This window comes from Delphinus delphis, chromosome 17, assembly GCF_949987515.2.
Source record: "Delphinus delphis chromosome 17, mDelDel1.2, whole genome shotgun sequence".
Lineage (NCBI taxonomy): Eukaryota > Metazoa > Chordata > Mammalia > Artiodactyla > Delphinidae > Delphinus > Delphinus delphis.
The window spans coordinates 52,581,057-52,601,791 of record NC_082699.1 but is presented as its reverse complement, the minus strand read 5'-3'; the positions used below and the strand labels follow the sequence as shown (position 1 = coordinate 52,601,791).

General features: G+C 35.8%; 1 protein-coding gene and 1 pseudogene across 1 annotated transcript in view; both read right to left on the bottom strand.

The window, feature by feature from the left end:
* PKHD1L1 (PKHD1 like 1) overlaps window positions 1-20,735 on the bottom strand; it is a 154,527-nt gene that overhangs the window by 98,209 nt on the left and 35,583 nt on the right. Inside the window, exons 15-25 of the mRNA XM_060035239.1 lie at window positions 19,713-19,872; window positions 19,268-19,403; window positions 18,347-18,490; window positions 16,340-16,497; window positions 15,345-15,458; window positions 13,715-13,864; window positions 12,588-12,712; window positions 7,418-7,581; window positions 6,028-6,200; window positions 1,276-1,423; window positions 607-761 (exon numbers count right to left, since the gene is read on the bottom strand). Coding sequence (XP_059891222.1) covers window positions 607-761; window positions 1,276-1,423; window positions 6,028-6,200; window positions 7,418-7,581; window positions 12,588-12,712; window positions 13,715-13,864; window positions 15,345-15,458; window positions 16,340-16,497; window positions 18,347-18,490; window positions 19,268-19,403; window positions 19,713-19,872 — 1,627 coding nt within the window. The remainder of the gene's footprint in view (window positions 1-606; window positions 762-1,275; window positions 1,424-6,027; window positions 6,201-7,417; window positions 7,582-12,587; window positions 12,713-13,714; window positions 13,865-15,344; window positions 15,459-16,339; window positions 16,498-18,346; window positions 18,491-19,267; window positions 19,404-19,712; window positions 19,873-20,735) is intronic.
* LOC132413389 (suppressor of cytokine signaling 5-like) lies at window positions 9,030-10,535 on the bottom strand (annotated as a pseudogene).

The following is a 20,735-nucleotide window of genomic DNA, read 5'->3' as shown; positions in this document are numbered from 1 at the left end:
AGAGTGCATCTCACACTCTCATCATCACTACAAAGCATCGTATTTTTGATGTTTGATATCTGAGCCCCCAGTCTCTTCTAGACCCTTCTCTGTCACACATTCTGAGCCTGACTTCCCTCCCTGCCCCCAACCACACTCTAAGCAATAGTAATTAGATGAGCTCTTAAGGTGTGGCTCTGTTACGAACTTGAAAATGTCATCTTTGAAACCAGAAGAGTATCCAAGGTCCTAGAACACAGCTCTAGTGCACAGTGGTAGAATTAAATGACAGCGACGCTGGTTATGCTTGGCCCCCCTTTCGTATACCCAGATTTAGTTCTGAGACTGCCCCTGCCTGTGCCCCTCCTGCCCCTGTCAAAGGTCTTCTAACCGGCATATTCTCCCATAAGGGATCAGGAATAAAGCACCAACAGCTATTCTCCATGAAAGAGAATGCCTGGTCAACTTAATTTACAACAATCTTCTTCTGTTTCCTTTTATTACTGTTTAGGCTATAGCTTGCAGTTTTAAAATACACACAGTCTCCATTTCTTTTTGGAATGAGGCAGGGTGCAAATAAGCAACGAACACGTAGAAGAAAACAGAAACCAGGCAAAGTAAGGGAACCTGCAGCAGATTCTGCTTTCCACATGTGCTTCTCCACTTGACGTGCCATGAGTATCCAGCACAGCTTCCCTCTCGTGTAACTGAGACTTGTCCCACTTCTTCTAGACTCTGGAGAGCAAACTGCAAATCTGCAGCTGACGCAGCAGCGGGAATACCTGCACTCGCAGAAGGATGGCAAACAGCGGGAGTCAAAACTTCACAAACCTATGGCTGCCCTTAACATACATGAAATGTGTTTTATCACTTGTAAACCAACTGTCCTCCTCCAAATACAGAAAAAATGAAATCTGCATATTACTTAGGCAACACATTTATGTATTTCTGAGAAACAAAAATTACATGAGTAACGTACCTCAGACATTGAGCCTTGGCTCAAATACTTAAAAAAAAAAATCAGTTAACTTTATAGATAACCAGTAAGCTATGGATGTAAAAGAGAAACAAACTTTTGGGAATTTAACCTGGTATATCTGGTGAGGTGATGAAGAAAATGTGAAAATGTCATTTTTCTGAACAATTTAGTTTTACATTACTGACATAATCTCAGCTCTATAAATTACATAGAGAAATAATATTAAAAAGAAATACACCAAAATGTTTATGATGGTTGTCTAGATCAGTACAGTCCAACTGATACATAGACCAAAGTTATGAACTTTTTTCATATACCTTTGAGAATATGTCCGTAAGCGTGGATGTCAAAGCTGCCACTTAGAGGTGGAGATGCTGCTTGAACTCTTTGAATACGAATCTTTGATTCCCCCGGCCAATTATTTCCTCTGTAAACAGACTCATTCTCTGTCTCGTTTGTGATTGTCTAGTTTCCAAAATAAATATTGATAAAATGATTAAACATAACAATGGCTAACCAGATTTCTATTTCACCGGCATACAATCCTGTGACATGACATAAATGAGCCTCAGGTATTCAGGACTCCTCAGAACGTTAAGGAGAGTCACATAAATCAACACAGGCTATACCTATATAGCTGCGATAATGAGGCCCAAGTCAACTCAGTCATCTGTGCAGCAGTCAGCTGGAACCACAGTAATACCTCATTAATTCAGAGTGCACCTACCATCGCTCAAGGAACAAATATTTATTGAGCAGGCATTCTGTTCAAGGTACAATGCTAATCACAATGGGAAGGCAAAGAAACATGAGATACGGTCTTGGCTATCAAAAAATTAAACACCTTTTTGGAGAAATAACATATGGAAGCTTGAAAACCTAACTAACAATAAAAGGAAGTATATGATCAATACAGTGACTGATCCAGACTCAGGAAATACCTGTCTAATGTTGAGTGTCAGTCAACTGACAGAAGAAACATGTGCAATAAAAATTCATAGATTGTAACTCTAAGAGTGAAGATGATATTCTCCTGCTTCTGATCCCTGCTAATTTTGTGGAATTTAAAATTATAAGCTCTGGGGGACTTCCCTGCTGGTTTGGCAGTTAAGACTCTGCACTCTCAATGCAGGGGGCCTGGGTTCGATCCCTAGTCAGGAGACTAGATACCACATGCCCAATGAAAGATCCTGCACATGGCAACGAAGATCCCATGTGCAGCAACTAAGACCGGGTGCAGCAAATAAGTAAATATTTTTAAAAAATAAATAAAATAAAATTATAAGCTCTATTGCCCACATAAAGGAGTGAACGTAAGTGCCAAAAGACATATGCAAGAATGTTCAGAGCAGCTTTATTTATAATAACCCCAAACTGGAAATAGTGCAAAAGCCCATCAATAGAAAGGATAAATGGTTGTATATTAATACCATGGAATATTGTATAGCAATGAAAAAGAACGAACTATAGCTAGCTATACGCAACAGCATGAATCTCACCTTATCAAATAAAAGAAGATGCAAAAGAGTACACACTGTATTATTCATTAATACGAACAGTAAAAACAGGGACTTCCCTGGTGGTCCAGTGATAAAGAATCCACCTTCCAATGCAGGGGATGCGGGTTCCATCCCAGTCGGGGAACTAGGATCCCACATGACACAGGGCAACTAAGCCCACACGCCACAACTATTGAGCTCATGTGCTTCAAAGAGAAAGCCCACGAGCCACAAACTACAGAGTTCACGTGCCCTGGAGCCCTTGCGCCACAACAAGAGAGAAATCTGCACACCAAAACCAGAGAGAAGCCTGAGTGCCACAATGAAGAGAGTTCATGCTGTAACCAAAGATCCTACTTGCCTCAACAAAGATCTGGTGTGCTGCAACTAAGACCCAATGCAGCCAAAAATATAAGGGAAATAAATAAATAAATGAATATTTTACTATTTAATAAATGTTTTTTAAAAAAGTAAAAACAAGCAAAACTAATTAATGGTAGTAGAAGTCAAAATAGTGGTTATCTAAGGGTGCGGGGTAAGTAATCTCATGACAAAGAAAAGGCATAAAGAAAGCTTTTGGGGGGGGGTCTAGTGATTTTCTTTATCTTGATCTGGGTAGTGATTACATGAGTGCGTTTACTTTGTAAAAATTCATGGACTTCAGCAAGATTGCAGGATACAAGATCAATACACAAAAACCAATCACATTTTTATGTATAAATAACAAGCATGCAGAAACTGAAATTAATACAAGACCCATTACAATGGCTTCAAAGAAAATGAAATACTTACATACAAATCTAACAAAATGTACTGAATCTGACCTGAAATTGCAAAATGCAAGATGTAATCAAAGAAGACCAAAATACGTTGGACAAGAAAAAAGCAAAGAAGACCTAAATAAATGGAGAGACATACTGTGTTCATAGACTGGAAGACTCAACATGGTAAAGGTGTCAATTCTCTCTATAGGTTTATATGCAATTCTTATCAAATTGCCAGCAAGATTTTTGTAGACATAAACAAGCCTATTTCAAAATTTACATGGAAAGACACAGGACCTAGAATAGCTAAAACAATTTTTCACAAGAAGAGTAAAGTGAGAAGAATCACTCTTCCCAATGTTAAGGCTCACTACATAGCTACAGTGATCAGAAGGGTATGGTATCGGTGGAAGGATGGACACATAGAGCAATGGGACAGAATAGAGAATCCAGAAATATATCCACACAAATATGCCCAACTGACTTTTGATAAAGATACAAAGGTAATTCAACAGAGGAAGGATAGCTTTTTCAATAAATGGTGCCCGAGCAACTGGAGGGATAGGCAAACAAATGAACCTGGACCTAAAACTTCACATCTTATACAAAAGTTAACTCAGAATGGATCATGGCCTTAAATGTATAACTATAAAACTTTCAGGACAAAAATAGAAAAATATTCAGGATTTAGGGATAAGAGTAGAGTTCTTTGACTTGAAACCAAAAGCACCATTCATAAAAGGAAAAACTTGATAAACTGGATCTCATTAAGAGTGTTGTTCTATGAAAGACCTTATGAAGATGATGAAAAGGCAAGGTACAGACTGGGAGAAAATATATGCAAACCACATACCTGACAAAGGACTTATATCTAGGATATATAAAGACCTTTAAAAACTCAATAACAGGAAAACAGTCCAATTAGAAAATGCGCAAAAGGCACGAACAGATATCACAGAAGAGGATATATGGGTGTTCAACATTATTAGCCATTAGGAAATGCAAATTAACACCAAAATCAGCTAACAGTATATACCCCATCAGAATGGCTAGAATAAAAAATAGTGATAATGCCAAATGCTGGCGAATTTGTGCAGACACTGGGTCACTCATACATTGCTGGTGGGAATGTAAAATGGTGCAGCCACTTTGGTAACAGAGTACGATAGTTTCTTACAAAACTGTACATGTGCTTACCATATGAACCCATAATTACACTGATGGGCAATTAACCCAGAAAATGAAAACTACATCACATGGAAACCTACAGATGAATGTTCATAGCAGCTTTATTCATAACACCCAAAACCTGGAAACAACTCAGATGTCCTTCAAGGGGTAAGTGGTTAATCGACTATGGTGCATCCATCCCATTAAATGTTACCCAGTAACAAAAATGAACAAACTATTGATACATACAACAACTTGGAGGGGTCTCAAGGGCATTATGCCAAGTGAAAAAAGCCAATCTCAAAAGGCTAAGTACTAGTATGATTATACAAAGTCTGATTCCTTTTCCACAACGTTGTTAAATGCCAAAATTATAGAGACATTAGTGGTTGCCAGACATAGGACTGTGCTGAAGGGAGGGAGGTGGGTGTGGCTACATAAAAGGGCATCATGAGGGATCCTTGTGATGGAACTGTTCTGTGGTGGTCAGCTGAATCTACACACGCAATGAAAATTGTACAGAACTACACATACACAGGCACACACAAATGAAAGCATGTAGAACCGGTAACATCTGAATAAGTTTGGTAAATGGTATCAATGTCAATTTTCTGGCTGTGCTATTATGCTATAGTTATAAATGTTACCATTGGGGGATAATGGGTGAAGGGTATGGGAATATTTATGTATTATTTCTTACAACTGCACATAAATCTACAATTATCTCAAAGTTACAGTTTTTAAAACACTTCATTAATCTGGACATTTAACATATGTGCACATACGTTATTACATTTTGTTATTACATTTTGTTAGAGAGCTAAGAGACTGAAAAACATTTACAAGATATTTATCTTGAATATACTAAGACTAAAACATTGGGCCTGGATAGGGTAAAAGCAATTTTCGTGTAACACTTACGGTTTTTCAGTCTTTTTAATCATAAAACTGTTAACACAAAGTTCTCTGTGAGACTCAAATTATAATATTTAATTATTATTTAACCTTTAATCTTGAACTTATTATACTTGGTTTTGGTTTGTTGTAGGAAATTATATTAACTAATTGTATATTTTTGTAAAAAATTAAATGTAAGAATACTCCTCATAATTGTAACATTTAATACAGATCTTATACCCAAACAGTACAAAATACTGTCCAGATCCTTTTGGAATTATGGAAAACCATCTCTTTCCCTTTGTATCAATTTTCATACAAATAAAAAAGAAATGGTGTTTATAACAGAAACAATTTGAAAACATATGCAGAATCTCAAATTTTCTTTCAATAATCTCTGTTCAAAGATCTTTATTGGGAGAGCCCACAAATGTTTCTTTTACCTCAACAGAGAAAACTCTACTTAAATCTGACTAGCTGATTCTTAAGGCTATTTCCTCCTGCTTTTTTCCCCATCAATATATTCCGTTAAAAAATTTTTAATGTTTAAAGTGAATTTTCATGCTCAAGTTCAACAAGCCTCTAAATCTTCATTTTATCCTTAGAATAACTGTCTTGTTCTATTAAAAGATGTCTAATCTGTGTGTCAGTTCTTCATAAAAAAAATGTTTTAAGTTTACTAGGTAAAGGCTAATGTTTCGTAAGTTGAAAATAGCTACTCATAAAATTCTAAGCTTACCTGCCCAAAGCTCACAGCCATCATGGGTATATTATAACTGCAATTACATGATGTCATGGTGACAGAATATTGGTTGGTCATACTTGATCCATTAATTTTGGTCTGATTCACCTGAAAGTGCTTTAAAAATATTCCTTTATTTGCTAAGGCTGGAAGTCTTCTCTTTGGCATTTCTAAAGAACATAAATAAACAAAGTAAATGGGAGATAAAATTGCATAGCTTGTGCTGCTAAAAAGAAAAGCATCAAATAATATCCATGTGTCATGGAATAAGCTGTTTAAAATCAAATTTTAGAAAGAAGATCTTAAGGAATGTAGTTTGTGAAGCTTGGCAAACCTTCACTTCTAGAATATAAAGCTTTAAAGTCTTTCGATATATGAGCCTCATTGGGTAAAACGAAATACTGAAAAGCCACCAAGCTCTGGGTTCTATGCAGCCTTCTGTGGGCCAGTTAGTTTTGCTCTGTTGTAGGTCCCTGAACGTGGTGCTCACTAGGATGTGTGTTCCATGAGGGCAGGACCAGGACTGCCTGGTCCTCTGCTCTTTCGTTGGTACTAGACATATTGCCTGCCACATGGTAGGTGCTAAATGAATGTTGCTTAAGGAACGACAACCTTTATCTCAGCACAGATCAGCTGTCTTATGTGCTCCACCAATCACAATGTAGATCTGGTGATAGCGGATTCAAAAAGAGTGACTCAAAGTACAGCAACATTTAGTTTTTAGCCAGTTGAATCATGACCTTGCACTTGAAAACTGTTCCAAAGGAAAGGATTCCAAAACTCCTCTGAAATATGGTAATAGTCACTTATTAAGGTGACTGTTTGGAGTTAGGCTGATTTTTAAAAAGACTGCAGTTTAATTTTTATTATTTTATTAGCATATCTCACATATATGAGTCTATTAACATAACTAGAAAAAATACTAAAACTCTGAGAAATAAAGTTTTCATTTACAGTTTTACTAATTATCATAATAAAGTCCACGGAAAGTTTCAGCTCATTCTTACTAGACAGACGTCAATGTCAACAGTTGCCTTTCAGGAACAGATCTCTATCTTGGTAGTTGATTTCTCAAAAATCAAACAAGGCAAAATTAGAATGTTTGCCACAGTTTACCTGTGAACAGAATCCAGGACTATAAAACTAATTCCTGCTTTAATGACAAAGTTTACATTAAGGACGCATTTATCTTTAGAATAATCACCTGGTCCTATTCATTAAAAAAAATATGATTTAAACCATAGTATTATTGAGATGAAAGAATAACAATATTTAGAGATTAATGTTTCTATCTAACCTACAGAATATAAATAACGTCCACAATAAGATTTTAGTACAAAGTAGGTTTAGAAGGTTTAGGTTTTAGATATGAAATGATACAATATACCATCCAATGCTGCAATTGTAGATGTCTGTCCAATGTATACAATATCCACATAGAAAGACTGTGATTCTGATGCTTTCTGCAAACTAATCCTCTGAAGAGAAAAACTGGTCCCAGTGTATTTGGTTTGTATGAGATCCAGAAGGTCTATACAAGTGTAGGTCCAGCTGAAATATGGTTGTTTAATTAGGTGTATAGATCAGTTATAATGTTCAATGTAAACAAATACATTATAAAAAGCATTAAAATCTTGAACAGTGAAAGTTTTTCTTTTCCCACAAGAAGACAATAAGCAAGCTTTATTAGCACAAAAAAAACAGCCACAAGGGACAGCAAGCAGAAACTTTACATTGGCAGTGAAAGATTTAATGTTGTATCCAAAAGATAGGTTTTCTTTTATTTGTAACCTTGGCAGTAGACATAGGCATGTAAAATAACATTCTGTAGTGACAGGTAAGTAAGCTAAGGAGCATGCACCTTGGTGGAAGGCATACAGAAACAAGACACAAGAATGAAGCAAACCATTTTAGTGGTGCCAGGGACAGAGCAGCAATTTCAATCCAATACTAAGAAGCAAAACTGGAGCTTGATAATACTTCTGGAAGAGCTCAGTGGAGTTGCATTGTCCCCTATAACTAAGGGACAAAAGGTGCTAAGTTATTTATAGATTCAAATGGTTGCAGAGTGCCTTTTAAACGTATAATTTAGATTCAGAGTTTCCATTAAATATTAACTGCATTGGAATCTCATAAATTACATAAGCAATTTGGTTACAGGAGTTTGCAATAAAGAGATAAATACTGCCATTCAAATAACTAAATACAGTTCAACAATAATCTTTGCGTCAGCTACCACTGTACTGATTAACTGACTAGTTTGGGCACCTTCTATTCTCATTTTGAAACTTCATGGTTTACAAACTCATCATGGGATCCACCTCTAGTGCACCAAAGCTTAGACTGACAGCATTTTAGAAAATTATATGCATAACTACAGTAAGTTAAAGTGCTCCTTAAATTAAAAAAAGTATTTTGGGCCTCTAAGTACACTTCTACTACTAATTATATGATTCCGAAGTTCTAAAAGCTACTTAGAAAAAATGGTACACTGAGCAGGACCCTTTATATAAGAGAAATGGAGACTACAAATGATATCAAAACTTAAACAGCACATGGTGCCTTTGTGGCTAGATAATTCCATTTTCCAAAGGAAAACCAGATTTTACTTCTGGGATTTTGAAGCTTGATTTACAACTACAAACATCACTGGTTCTGGAGGGTTATAGAACAATGCTTTTTGGCACTAACAATGTACTGAAAATAAACTAATGCTAACACACCTAGCTGATCTAAGTAGACTGTCTGACCTACATAAAAGCAGGTCTAGAAATACCAGCTAGGAGAGTTTACGTTGCCTTGATTGGTAATAGTTTTTAATCAGAGAACCAACCTCTTTTAAAACTCATGATATTCTTGTTGAAAGATCTTGTAGCATTTAGGGTAAAGGAAGCCCATTAGCTCCATCAAATGTAGGGCATCTTCAAATTACGGCACAGCAGAAAAACTGCAGGCTAAAGGAAGGACCTACTTAGTGATATGGTTAAGTGATGGTTTGACTAACATGGAAGAATTGAGATCTGTAAAATCTTCCAAAATCCTGTTGCAATAGAAGAGTGAAATGCATACAGGTGGTGGTGATCAAAATTAAAATTGTGATTCCATTGTTCAATTTGGGCACGTAGGGATGTCCCTTCGAGAAGGACTTTCACTTCATAATGATCCATCATGGGATTACCCGATTTGAATCAAACTGGGTATGAGGCAGTGGGATATGTTCATTCTGTGCATAGACTTTCCATGCTCCTTGCCTATTAACATGGAGAGGACTGTCTTAACCCCTGGCATTGTTTCTTCCTATGTGATGGCCAACAGAGAGTAGTTGTGGCCTCTTCTGAGTCAACAATTACCCTAGGGAATTGCAGAATTGTTCCCACTCACTTCATTCATTCCAGGAGCTAACTTCGATCCCATTTTATATATTGGATTAAACTGTGCAATAGCCTCAAAAGATCTATTTATGCATGGGGAGGGGGAATCAGCACTTTCTTCAATACTCCTCTGTCTCTTTCTGTCTCTGTCTCTGCTTCTCTTTCTGCCTATCTTCCTCTTCATCTTCTGTGGGAAACAAAGATGGATCAAATGTATAAAACATGCCAAAAGTGCAAACACAGGAGCCATACACTGTTTAATCAGATGCCACTGGAGGGTGAAATCTGAACTGCCAGGAAAAGGACATTTTTTTAAAGCATTAATTCAGGAAGATTACTTTTCTTTCATTGGCGGTGGGTGGGGAATCGGTTTTGACTTCTTAAGTTTTTGTTAGAAAACAAAACCCAAGAGTGTCCTGCAACTTTCTCAGAGAGCAGCTTCTTATAGTTCGTGCCAACACTGTCCACTTCATACACAGAGCTCACTCAGCTCTCTGTCCTTTGAAGTCCACTCCAAGTTTACCAAACTTCAGTATCTGATGAACTTTCTGTCTCTGTATGTAAAAAAATTTTCTTTCTTTACATCCTATGGAAGCATGTCTAGATCTTATTCGTGGGGTAAAACACAAATAAGTATCTTTTAATGCTTATTCCAACAATCTAAGGAATATTCAGTGGGAGAATTTTCATGTGTCCTGAAGAATTCTAGGAAAGACTCTTCTTAAATATATTCTCTTTGACAAACATCTCTTGGGTATCTACATTTTAACTATGGCTACCTACCTCATGGTTAGAGATTCTACACCTATATTTAAAATCGGTTCCCAGTTGCCCTCACTTTATCAACTGAAGGGCATTAGGGCCACATGTTCAGGGTATGATGCCAGAGGGGTATGCATCAAATACAATATTTTATTTTGAAAGCTGAAGACTATAACTTCCCTTCTTCCCTTAACAAAAGGTCATTCCACTTCTTCAGGGAGAAAGCCATAAGCACTGGCAAAACTTCTTTTAAAATTTCAGGTTAAAAAGCTGGGCTGGGGGCACAGGAGGGGGATGTATCTAAGGATATCCACATCCAGGTCCCACAGTTCCAACAGGCTCTGTGTGCTCCCACCCACCTGTCTGTTCCATCGCCTGTCACTGCTTCTGTCACTGACCCAGTGGGCACATCTTGTTTTCTCCTGATGGAATTCAGGGACCTAGCTCCGTGGGAGCATCTACAGGCCCCAACTCTGGTTGTCTCCCCACTTTACCCCTTTCCCCCAACTCATGAGGGATCCATCTGAAAAGTTTTTTAAACCTTTAACAAATAAGATTCCCCTTATAGTCCAACATATTTCTATGAGTTTTGGAGTATACACATTTCTAAAGGTATGGAATGAAAGCTGGTCCCTGCATTTTGAAAATAGTGGTGGGATGATCAAGAAAGCAGGAAGCTTGAAATTGCGGAGTTGGAAGTAGTTTCTTCATCCAGAAGCGAACTCCCCCATCAACACCACCTTTTCAGGAATTCCCTAGTGGTCTAGTGGTTAGGACTTGTACTTCCACCGCAGAGAGCACGGGTTCGATCCCTGGTCGGGGAACTAAGATCCCACAAGCCATGCAGTGCAGCCAGAAAAGAAAAAACCTGCCTTTTCTTTCCATCTAGTTATTCTAATCTCCCTCATCATCTTACCTGTTATTTCTTGTCTTTGTTTTGTTTTGTTTATGGGTATCATTTGGTTCTATTTCTAACTTTGGATCATTTTCTCTTCCCTTCTGTCTGAACAGCTAAGCCGAGGCACTGACTCTGCCTCACACTTGCTCCATACACAGCAGTTCTGAATGTTCATAATCCCTCTCCTATGACGAGAACAGAAAAGTCCTCTCTCTATATTACAGAATGGCAGCAACTTAAATGATATGTATTAAAGTACAATGAAAACTATATAGATTGATACAGGATACAGAAGATTTTTTATGTAGCTATGACAGAAAAAAAACACAAAAGAAACGTATTAGAAATATTTTTGAAGACATGGAAATCATACCATGGGTATTTTATGACGTAAACTTTACATGAAAAAAAACCTTCTAAAATTGTGGAGAGGAAATGTTCTATATCTTTACTGGGGTAATGATTACATAACTGTATACATCTGTCATGCTTACTGAATTATGCACTTAGAGTCAATTATGACATTATGTAAATTACACTTCAATAAGCATGACTTTAAAATTTATGAGGAATACTTTTTTTTTCTTTTTTTTTTTTTTTGCGGTACGCGGGCCTCTCACTGTTGTGGCCTCTCCCGTTGTGGAGCACAAGCTCCGGACGTGCAGGCTCAGCGGCCATGGCTCACGGGCCTAGCCGCTCCGTGGTATGTGGGATCTTCCCGGACCAGGGCACGAACCCATGTCCCCTGCATCGGCAGGCGGACCCTCAACCACTGCGCCACCAGGGAAGCCCGAGGAATACTTTTTAAAATAGAAAAGTTGTATGTGTGTGTATGTGTCATCATTGTTTTATTGTATGTAAAATTTTTGTGTGTATTGTACATGAAAATTCAAAGTCAAGATTGACAAATTTCAGAAGATATAATAATTAATGAAAACCAAAAATCATTTTGCAGAACTAAATTGTGCTTGAGGTTATGACAATCACAGTCATTAAACAGCTTTCTCTAGACTCATTTAGTTTCTCGCATTATACTTCTCTATCTGCATTTTTATGTGTCTAACTTTTGGCAACCAAACCAAGTATTTAAGAATATCTTTTCTCCCTTAACTTTGGTATGTTCATCAAAATATTTTATTTTCTCCATTTACACATTCATTTTGTTTTTCAGTGATCAAAGTCTAATGATAATCTGGCGCTAAGGCAGTTTCTTTCTACCTTCCTTCAGTATCTAGAAACATTATTAGATTTAATAATATATAATTAAATTCTAAAGTTTACCACTGTTTTGTCTTTTAAATGGTCATGGGTGATGATGACACTAGACCAATTTTTATTTCCATAATCTATAGATTTATTTGTGGCACAAATGTCTCTGTTAGGAAGCTTATGTAGAAGGCAGAAAAAATTGCAGTTAGATCCATGGTGCACACGATTTCTCAAAAACAAACAAACAAACAAACAGATTTTACCTTCATAGTTTACATACTATAATTTAAAAATTTCAAATTCATAGTGTAACTTACTTGTTTCCATATGCAAAGTTATATGTAAATTGTGTATCAGTGCTTCTAGTAATCTTGCTTGTGTCTTGGTATTGAAATTTTAGACCAATATAATTTGCCAAGAATCCTTTGTATGCTAAACATAACTACACAGAAAATATTAAAAGAAAATCAGTAACAATATTTTACCATTAAATTGTTTTGTAGCAATTCAAATGAATTCAATCCAATCCAATAAATATCTATTGAGCATTTTTTATACAAAATGTATCAGAACACAGAGGAAGGAATGATTAATTTCAGACAATGAGATGCAGAATTGGGGAAGATTTTATAGAAGAGGAAGGAGTTGATGTGACCTCACAATTAATGATTAATTCTTTTATTGTTTTCTTAGATATGATTTCCTTAAAAAAATGGAAATAATTCACTCCCTCTAGTCATGGAGCTATATAAGGATTAAGGCCAGTTCTAACTAAACTCTTCAATGAATTTAAAACTCCATTACACACAGAGAAGACAGAGAAACATTCAGGTAGATTAACTAGGATGTGAATGCAGCTGAACATTTAGAGATGTCACCATACAATAGTTATTAAATACTAATTTTAATGGTCTACAACTCCTTAAAAATGCCAGATGTATTTAGAACTTAGAACTTTAGAACATGTGTTACAAGTTGAGAATTTTAAAACAAGAGAAAGGGTAAATCTATGACTGCTAGTCTTAGATACCTATCCTAAAACTGCCGTCTCCTCTGCTCGTGATCCTCCTTTACTTTTCCATGACTGGATACCCAAGATCACTTTATGACGGCTATCTATTTTTGTTTCTTCTTAATTAATGAAGGAATAATGAGATTATATATTTTAAATTGTTTTAGTATTTACATTTGTGTGCAAATAATGCTTTTTTCTGAAATTATAAGATAAAGCAGAATACATGTGCATGGTACTACGTATTCTTAAAATTTCATTTTTTGAGTATCAACAGACAAGGAAATCACAAGCACAGAATTGAAGCATGGTGCCTGTCCAACGTGATGTGACTTCACATGACAAGCAATTTTCCTTCTCTTAAAACTTCATGAAATTTTATTACCAAGGTATTTTACAAATTTAATTAGCATATAATTTTGTTGAGCTTACCTGATTATAAGGAAATAATAAAATGTTTCCATATGGTAGTCTGTTTGGTTTAACATCTGCTGAGTCAAAAAGAACAGCTGGGTTTTTCAGGGAATAACGACCACAGTAAGCATCAGTTTCAGCTGTCTTTTGCCCTCTATTAATATGCTCCTACAGAAACGATAATATTTCAAATGAAAACATGATTTATTGCCCTGCTTTACTCCCCAACATCTTCACCTAAGTCATTCAAGTTTCAACTCAGATCCCACTGCTTCCCAAACTGCTTCCCAAACTGCTTTAACTTGAAATGTTTTCTCTCTTCTTTGAAAGTCTAAGGCTCTCATCCTATAACACTCACTTAGATACGTACTCATATAATCCCTCGTACCTGTATTTGACTATTTCCCAAGTCCTCTCTTTCCCCTTATATTATGAACTCCTTAAGGATATTTATTCACTCCTTCCACAAATGATTTTTTGTGTTCATTCCATGCCACATTTTTACTTCTTTGTTCATTTGTTTGTTTTTTGTTTAATCTTCAGGGTTCCAATAGTGAAGAACCCTATCCCTACACACAGGAGCCTACCAGTTTGGGACAAAGGAACCAAGGATTATAAAACCAAGGCTGAAAGGAGACATCTAACTCACATAAAAGCATCAAAACAGATGACTCGCAGAAGTAACAAATGAATTGCCTTGAAGAATAAACAGGAGCAATTTAATAGGAAAAGGGAGACAAGGGGCATCAGAGAGAGCGTAAAATATGTGCAAAGAAGTGGGGACGTGAGAGCGTGGTGCTGGGAAACTCCAAGAGTCAAGGTAAAGTGTAGCCAAGAATGTGTGTTGTGATGATGATGATGATGGGAGATGAAGTACAAAAGGAGTATAATGTAAACTACTTGTTCAATTGTCTTGGCTGCAAGTACTACATTCAGGATAGGAGAACCCAAATACATGTATACTTATTGAAACAGGTTGAAAACGTAACCCATTAAATGATTTTCCCTTTTCTTCAATAATAAATCTGTTTGCATAAAGCATGACATGATATATATTTTTAAGGACTCATTTCTGGGGTATTGATCTGAATTGAATAACTAGCCTATATATTTCTTATTCCTATGATATTCATTTGGAAATGGTGAATATCTGGCTTCCTCAAGTCTTCAAAATAAGAATTAGGAAGTTAAGTATATTTTAAATTTATTGTACATCAAAGAAAAATCTTTGTATTTCATCAAGAAGTAAATAATGACTAGGCATTGTACTAACTAACCAGAAGCAAGGGAAGCAATTTACTGTATAACACTCTACTACAAATGGTATTCTCTGAAGCCAATGAGGAAAAAGAATATACCCTGCATCTAAATGAAGAAAACAAACAAAAAAACCTATAGATTTCACATTTACCCATCTTGCCTACTTTCTCTTGATTAAGAAAATTCAGGTGTGCTTTTACTAATGAGTCATTTTATAATGCAGGAGGATGCTAGAACAGACCTTACCAATAAATGTATGACAAAATTATACTTGAAACTTGACTTTAAATGTTAAAGGAATTAATGCTAATTCAAAAAATGACAAAATTCCAAACATTTATATGATTTCTTATCTGGTCCATTTCACAGTTCATTAAATATTCCATACCAGGTTAAAATCAGTTTCATAATCTCTGAAGTATTTCACAACAAATCCTTCTTCAAAATTTGCAATTTGTGGTGGACACTTAGCGCTAACCATTTCTTCCACTGCTGCCTGAAACTAAATTAACAATATGAGCTTTAGTAACTTCTTTATGAAGAGTTAGAACATTACTAATTTAACTACTAATTCTACTAATTAATTAAAAAATAATTTCATAATTCCCATGTTAGCCATAATTATGAGGTCATTTCCTAAATAATTTCAAGTTAATATGTGATAATTTCAGTATCCAATGACTGTTTCAAGACTTTTATTTTAGAATGATAATAGTTATATCCAACTGGCTGATCTTAGCTTATTTAGTTATTACATAAGGGAGGCATATTGGTTTAGTAGCTTTTTAAAGACAGCAATGAGGCAAACCTAAATGAATTAGCACCTAATTAAACAGATTCCAAATGAATAGTTTTCCCAATTAATGCAAAATTAACTGGAAAAAATATATACTCCAATGCATTGTTTCTCAAAAGAAGAGATACATATACTGTAATCTCTTACTATTATTTAAGAAATAATAACTCTGGATTATATAGGAACTGGCACACATTCATGAGGTCTATAATTTCCATACCATATTTCTCTGATAAAGCACAGATATTTAGAATTAAGGACTTGAAATAGTGCACAATCTTCAGTCATCAAACAAATATTAACTCAAACTCATTGTACAGGTAGTTGTTGACATGCAGTAATTCACAAGCAAACATTCCTCATGAGCAGCTGCCCCATATGCAGATACCTGGATCCTGTTGGCACAGATCCAAGAACTCCCCTCTCACTCCCTCTGTCAGTGATATTTCCTCCCTTCTCCACTCACTATGAGTTGGCTCCAACCCACCATGACAAGGAGGAGATGTATTACTACTCCTTAAAATGTGTTTTTATAGAAGGCTGATGCTTAAGTGGCTTTCTGTTTAAAAAACTAACACAGAGCATACTTCAGCTTCTGATGACTGCGGCATAAGAGGCCTAGAAGTGATCCCATCCCAATTCAGTGTGAATGTGTCCAAACTGGGTTTTCCTTTGGTTTGTTCTGTAATAGCCAGTGTGACATTGTTCCCTTCAAATACTTCATAACTGAGCAGATCGAAGTCTCCTGCAATGAAGTACCAAACAGAATTTGAAGAAGTTAATTAATTAAATACCAATATACCCATAATAGAAACTCAGAGGTAACAAAACTAGTTTTATTTAGAATTGTATTATCACAAGAAAAAGGATAAATGGAGAAGATGCAGATCCTTGAATCTGATATTTAGCCATAGTAGAAACAGCAGAACAGCAGATAAAGTGCTATATATTTAAGGTTCTGTTTTTGTAGCGTAAAAGGAAGTTTTGTAAGATAAACAAAAGTTGGCATTGGGATCATGAGGTAAAAATCAATGGGCAATAAAATATTCCAAGAATTATTTAAGTTTTCTTCCGGTACCATCATCTTGGTATAAAGGGCTAGCCTGGGAAATTGCTATTTTCTTTAGTTACAAATGGAGTACAAAGATGAATTCCAGGAAGTAGCCCCATGCCTGCGAACCTTGTTTATACAATCTCACTGAAAGAAATAAGGCCTTGTCCTCACATGTCTCTCTTCTTTGGGAGGATGCTTTAACAGTGGAATCCTACTGACTTTCTCTAAGAGAACAAAGATAACCATATCTTCTTTAGATAGCATTTTGACAATCTAACCTTTGGGAAATTTTTAGAACTTCAATTCATGTTAAACAGAATTCTTTACTCTCTGCTCAACAATCAAATTACCAACTTCATAAAATGAGACATAAACATTGAAGTAACAGTTTACTTATATGAATTGGAAAATAGTGACCGTGCAAAGAAAGGAAATACATATTCAGGGACCTATTTCATGAGCTAAATATCCCAAATACCCAAATTGGTTGCTAAACTTGGCTTTAAGACTTGAAAATGTGACACTTGAAATTGTAAGACTTGAGGGCTTCCCTGGTGGTGCAGTGTTTAGAATCCGCCTGCCAACGCAGGGGACATGGGTTCGAGCCCTGGTCCGGGAAGATCCCACATGCTGCAGAGCAACTGAGCCAATGTGCCACCTACTGAGCCTGCGCTCTGGAGCCTGCGAGCCACAACTGCTGAAGCCCGTGCACCTGGAGCCCGCGCTCTGCAACAGGAGAAGCCACCGCAATGAGAAGCCCGCGCACCGCAACAAAGAGTAGCCCCCGCTCACCGCAACTAGAGAAAGCCCGCACACAGCAACAAAGACCCAACGCAGCCAAAAATAAACAAAATAAATAAATAAATAAATAAATAAACTATAAAATTTGCAGAAGAAAAACTGGAAAAATTTAAAAGAAAAAAACTGTAAGACTTGAAAACGTAATAAGAAGTTAATGGCATTACTTGAAAAGGATAAAGAAGTCAAATAATTTTGGAAAATGCTGTATTAAATACAGGTGCACTGCTTTTCTTGTTTTGTTTTTATTGTTGTTTTTGTTTGTTGCTCATTGCCGGAGTCCTTGGGGATTTTAATATTCTATAATGAGCTCTATCAACCTTCAAGGAGCTTCCCACAGGGATATGACCAGAGAATCCTTTTATCAAACAAGATCTAGCCAGACTAGTGTCTCCTGAGAAATACTGATTCACTTAAATTTCATTTCCAGAATTAATATCTTCACTAATTTTTGCTAAATGTAAAGTAGGCTACTATACTTATAGTGTATTTGTAGTATATAGCGTGTATACCTCATGCACTGGAGTGGTACACTCCTTGAAGTACAACTAGAATTTAAATTACAGTAGAACAAAATTAACCATTTATTTCTGTTTCTCCTGGAGGTGATCAGGGCTATGAATATGCATTTACTTTCCCGTCATTTTATGCAGCTTTTACCTTTTTCAGTGGAGTTGCGCAGGATACAAACTTATTTCCTAGAAAAAACTTTACAGAATTGCAAAATGAAATACATGCTTACCTCTAGTTGATATAAAGGTTACCATGTAAACATAGCTCTGAGGATTTTGTGTTCTTATTACTTGAACTGCATCCGGTTTTATAGACCAGAGGTCATTCAAGGCTGATTGCAGTATGAAGTCAGAAGCGTCAGCAGGTAGCCAGACTTTTCGATGAATTAACAAAAAATTAAAGTCAAATGATTAGGGGTTTTAATAAAAAAAAAAAAAAGAGTTGAAATCTCTGCACTATCACAGCCAGCACTGATGTCTCATATTTGAATTTTTTTAAGTACCTATAGTCTGTACCATCAGTTATCACTTAATGAAATTACATTCTGAAATTGATTCAAGTTCAATAATATTGGCTGCTTAATTGGACTGTGATCTATTGAGGATAGGGCTCATATTTTATTTTAATATATTTGTTTTAATATTCCCATAGTAATAAGCATTGTATTTGGCAAACAGCAAGCACTCTTCAGTATTTACTCATTGAAACAATGAACAGAAATAGCAAAATTATTTTTTCAGGGTTTTTTATAAAATATAGAAATGCAATATCTTCATTAACAGATAAATTAGTGTCTCATAGGTCTTTTGAGAAACTGAAATGCCTATCTCTATAATGATGAACTTAATTCCTATTAACTTAACACCTGTGAGTCACGGATACATAAATTCCTTATGTGTGTTTAGATATGCATTTATCATGATCCTTACAGAAGAAAATAATAGTATATATCTGAAAGCTGTTTTTACTGATGCCATTTTCTATCCCAGTCTGAAGAGTTTTCTTCATGATATATTTTTTTGCCTCTTTGTCTAGCATACTATTAAAACTATATTTTTCAGACAGTAGAATTTGACTAGAGCAAATACCTTTTTATAATTTTGTCTATACATGAAGAGTAATAAAATCTCCCTTATTATTTACAACTTACCAGTTTTTTCCTTGTTATAGATTAATCTATATTGGTAAAGTGAACATAAATTAGCTTCCACACATGGGCCGGTTACCATGATCTTCTGCACTTCATTGGTTGCATTAGTTGTTTCCCAGTTTTCCAATGTTATAACCTATTTCCCAATTTAAAAAAGCATATATTTACTATAGGGAAAAATACATTTTAAAAGCATCATAAGTCAGCTGTTCAATGCTTCTACATTGCCCTATCTTATTGCAAATGATAAACTATTTTAATGTGTAAGTCATCAAATAACAGACTCTTTGGTTTATAATTACAGATATTCCAAGGCACAATTCAGTAATTTTCCATGACTGTTTTCCCCCAAAACAGTATCTTACCTAGTAAAATTAATAACCAAATAGAGCTCCTATATTTGAGCATTTACTTTCTACAAAGTGGATCTATAATCATAGCAAACCTGTACTTCCTGGACAATTGTCGACTGGGATTTGATCACTTGTTCTTCATTCACTGCATCTTCTGTTTGTTGTTCAGTATAGACATTTCTATACTGGTACAGTCCAACATCCACAAAAGCACTTAGTCTGTACTCCTGCAGCAAGATTTCAATGTAATATCTGGAAAATAGTGTAACTAAAGAATGTAACTTTTTCTCCAGAGCACTTGTCATGAATTTTTCTTTCAATGAATAAAATTTCAATATAATATAAAACATCTGCTTGTTAAATGATTTATATTGTAGTATCCCTGATTTTAATTATTAAAATATTAAGCTTCATAGCAGTTTGCTAAAAGAAAATGAATTATGTAAGATATCTGCATTAGAGATAAAGAGAACGATGAATTCATTCAGTTTTGTCCATAAATATTTATTGAAAAAGATACTATCCCCTATCTTCAAGGATCTTAAAACAAAATTACATTGTAGGTTATAACATAATCTTCCTGGCATAAAACAGAGGACACACAGAGGTTAAATACATTAACGTGTGTAAGAAAATGTCAGGCAGACCTAGACATACCATATATTTTGTATCTGAGTGGTTGTATGTCATCGATGAAAGTTCTTACTCTAAGTTCCTCAAATATTGCCTCCACTTGTAACTTGGGAAACAACACACTGCCACAGAAAACTTTTACTGATTAGATTGATGATGGCCCTCTAATAAGCTGGATGAGATTCACACCTTAACTTTGGAAGTCTTGATTCCTGAGGTCCCGTGCCCATCATCCAAATGCCTATCCAGGATAAGGTGTTCACTAATCAGCTGTTACAGGTGAGTGAAAAGCTACTGCTTCCCGATCTAAATCTCTGTCAGTGTAACCACTGCTCCCATCGTTGGAGAGGCCAGCTAGGAGTTCCTTTAAATTGCCTCATATCATTCAACAGATACTCTTGTAAATGGAGAATAAGTATCCACAGTTCATGTAAGACTGTGAATGAGGGGTATTTATTACCTCCCATCTGGCAAGGATGCTG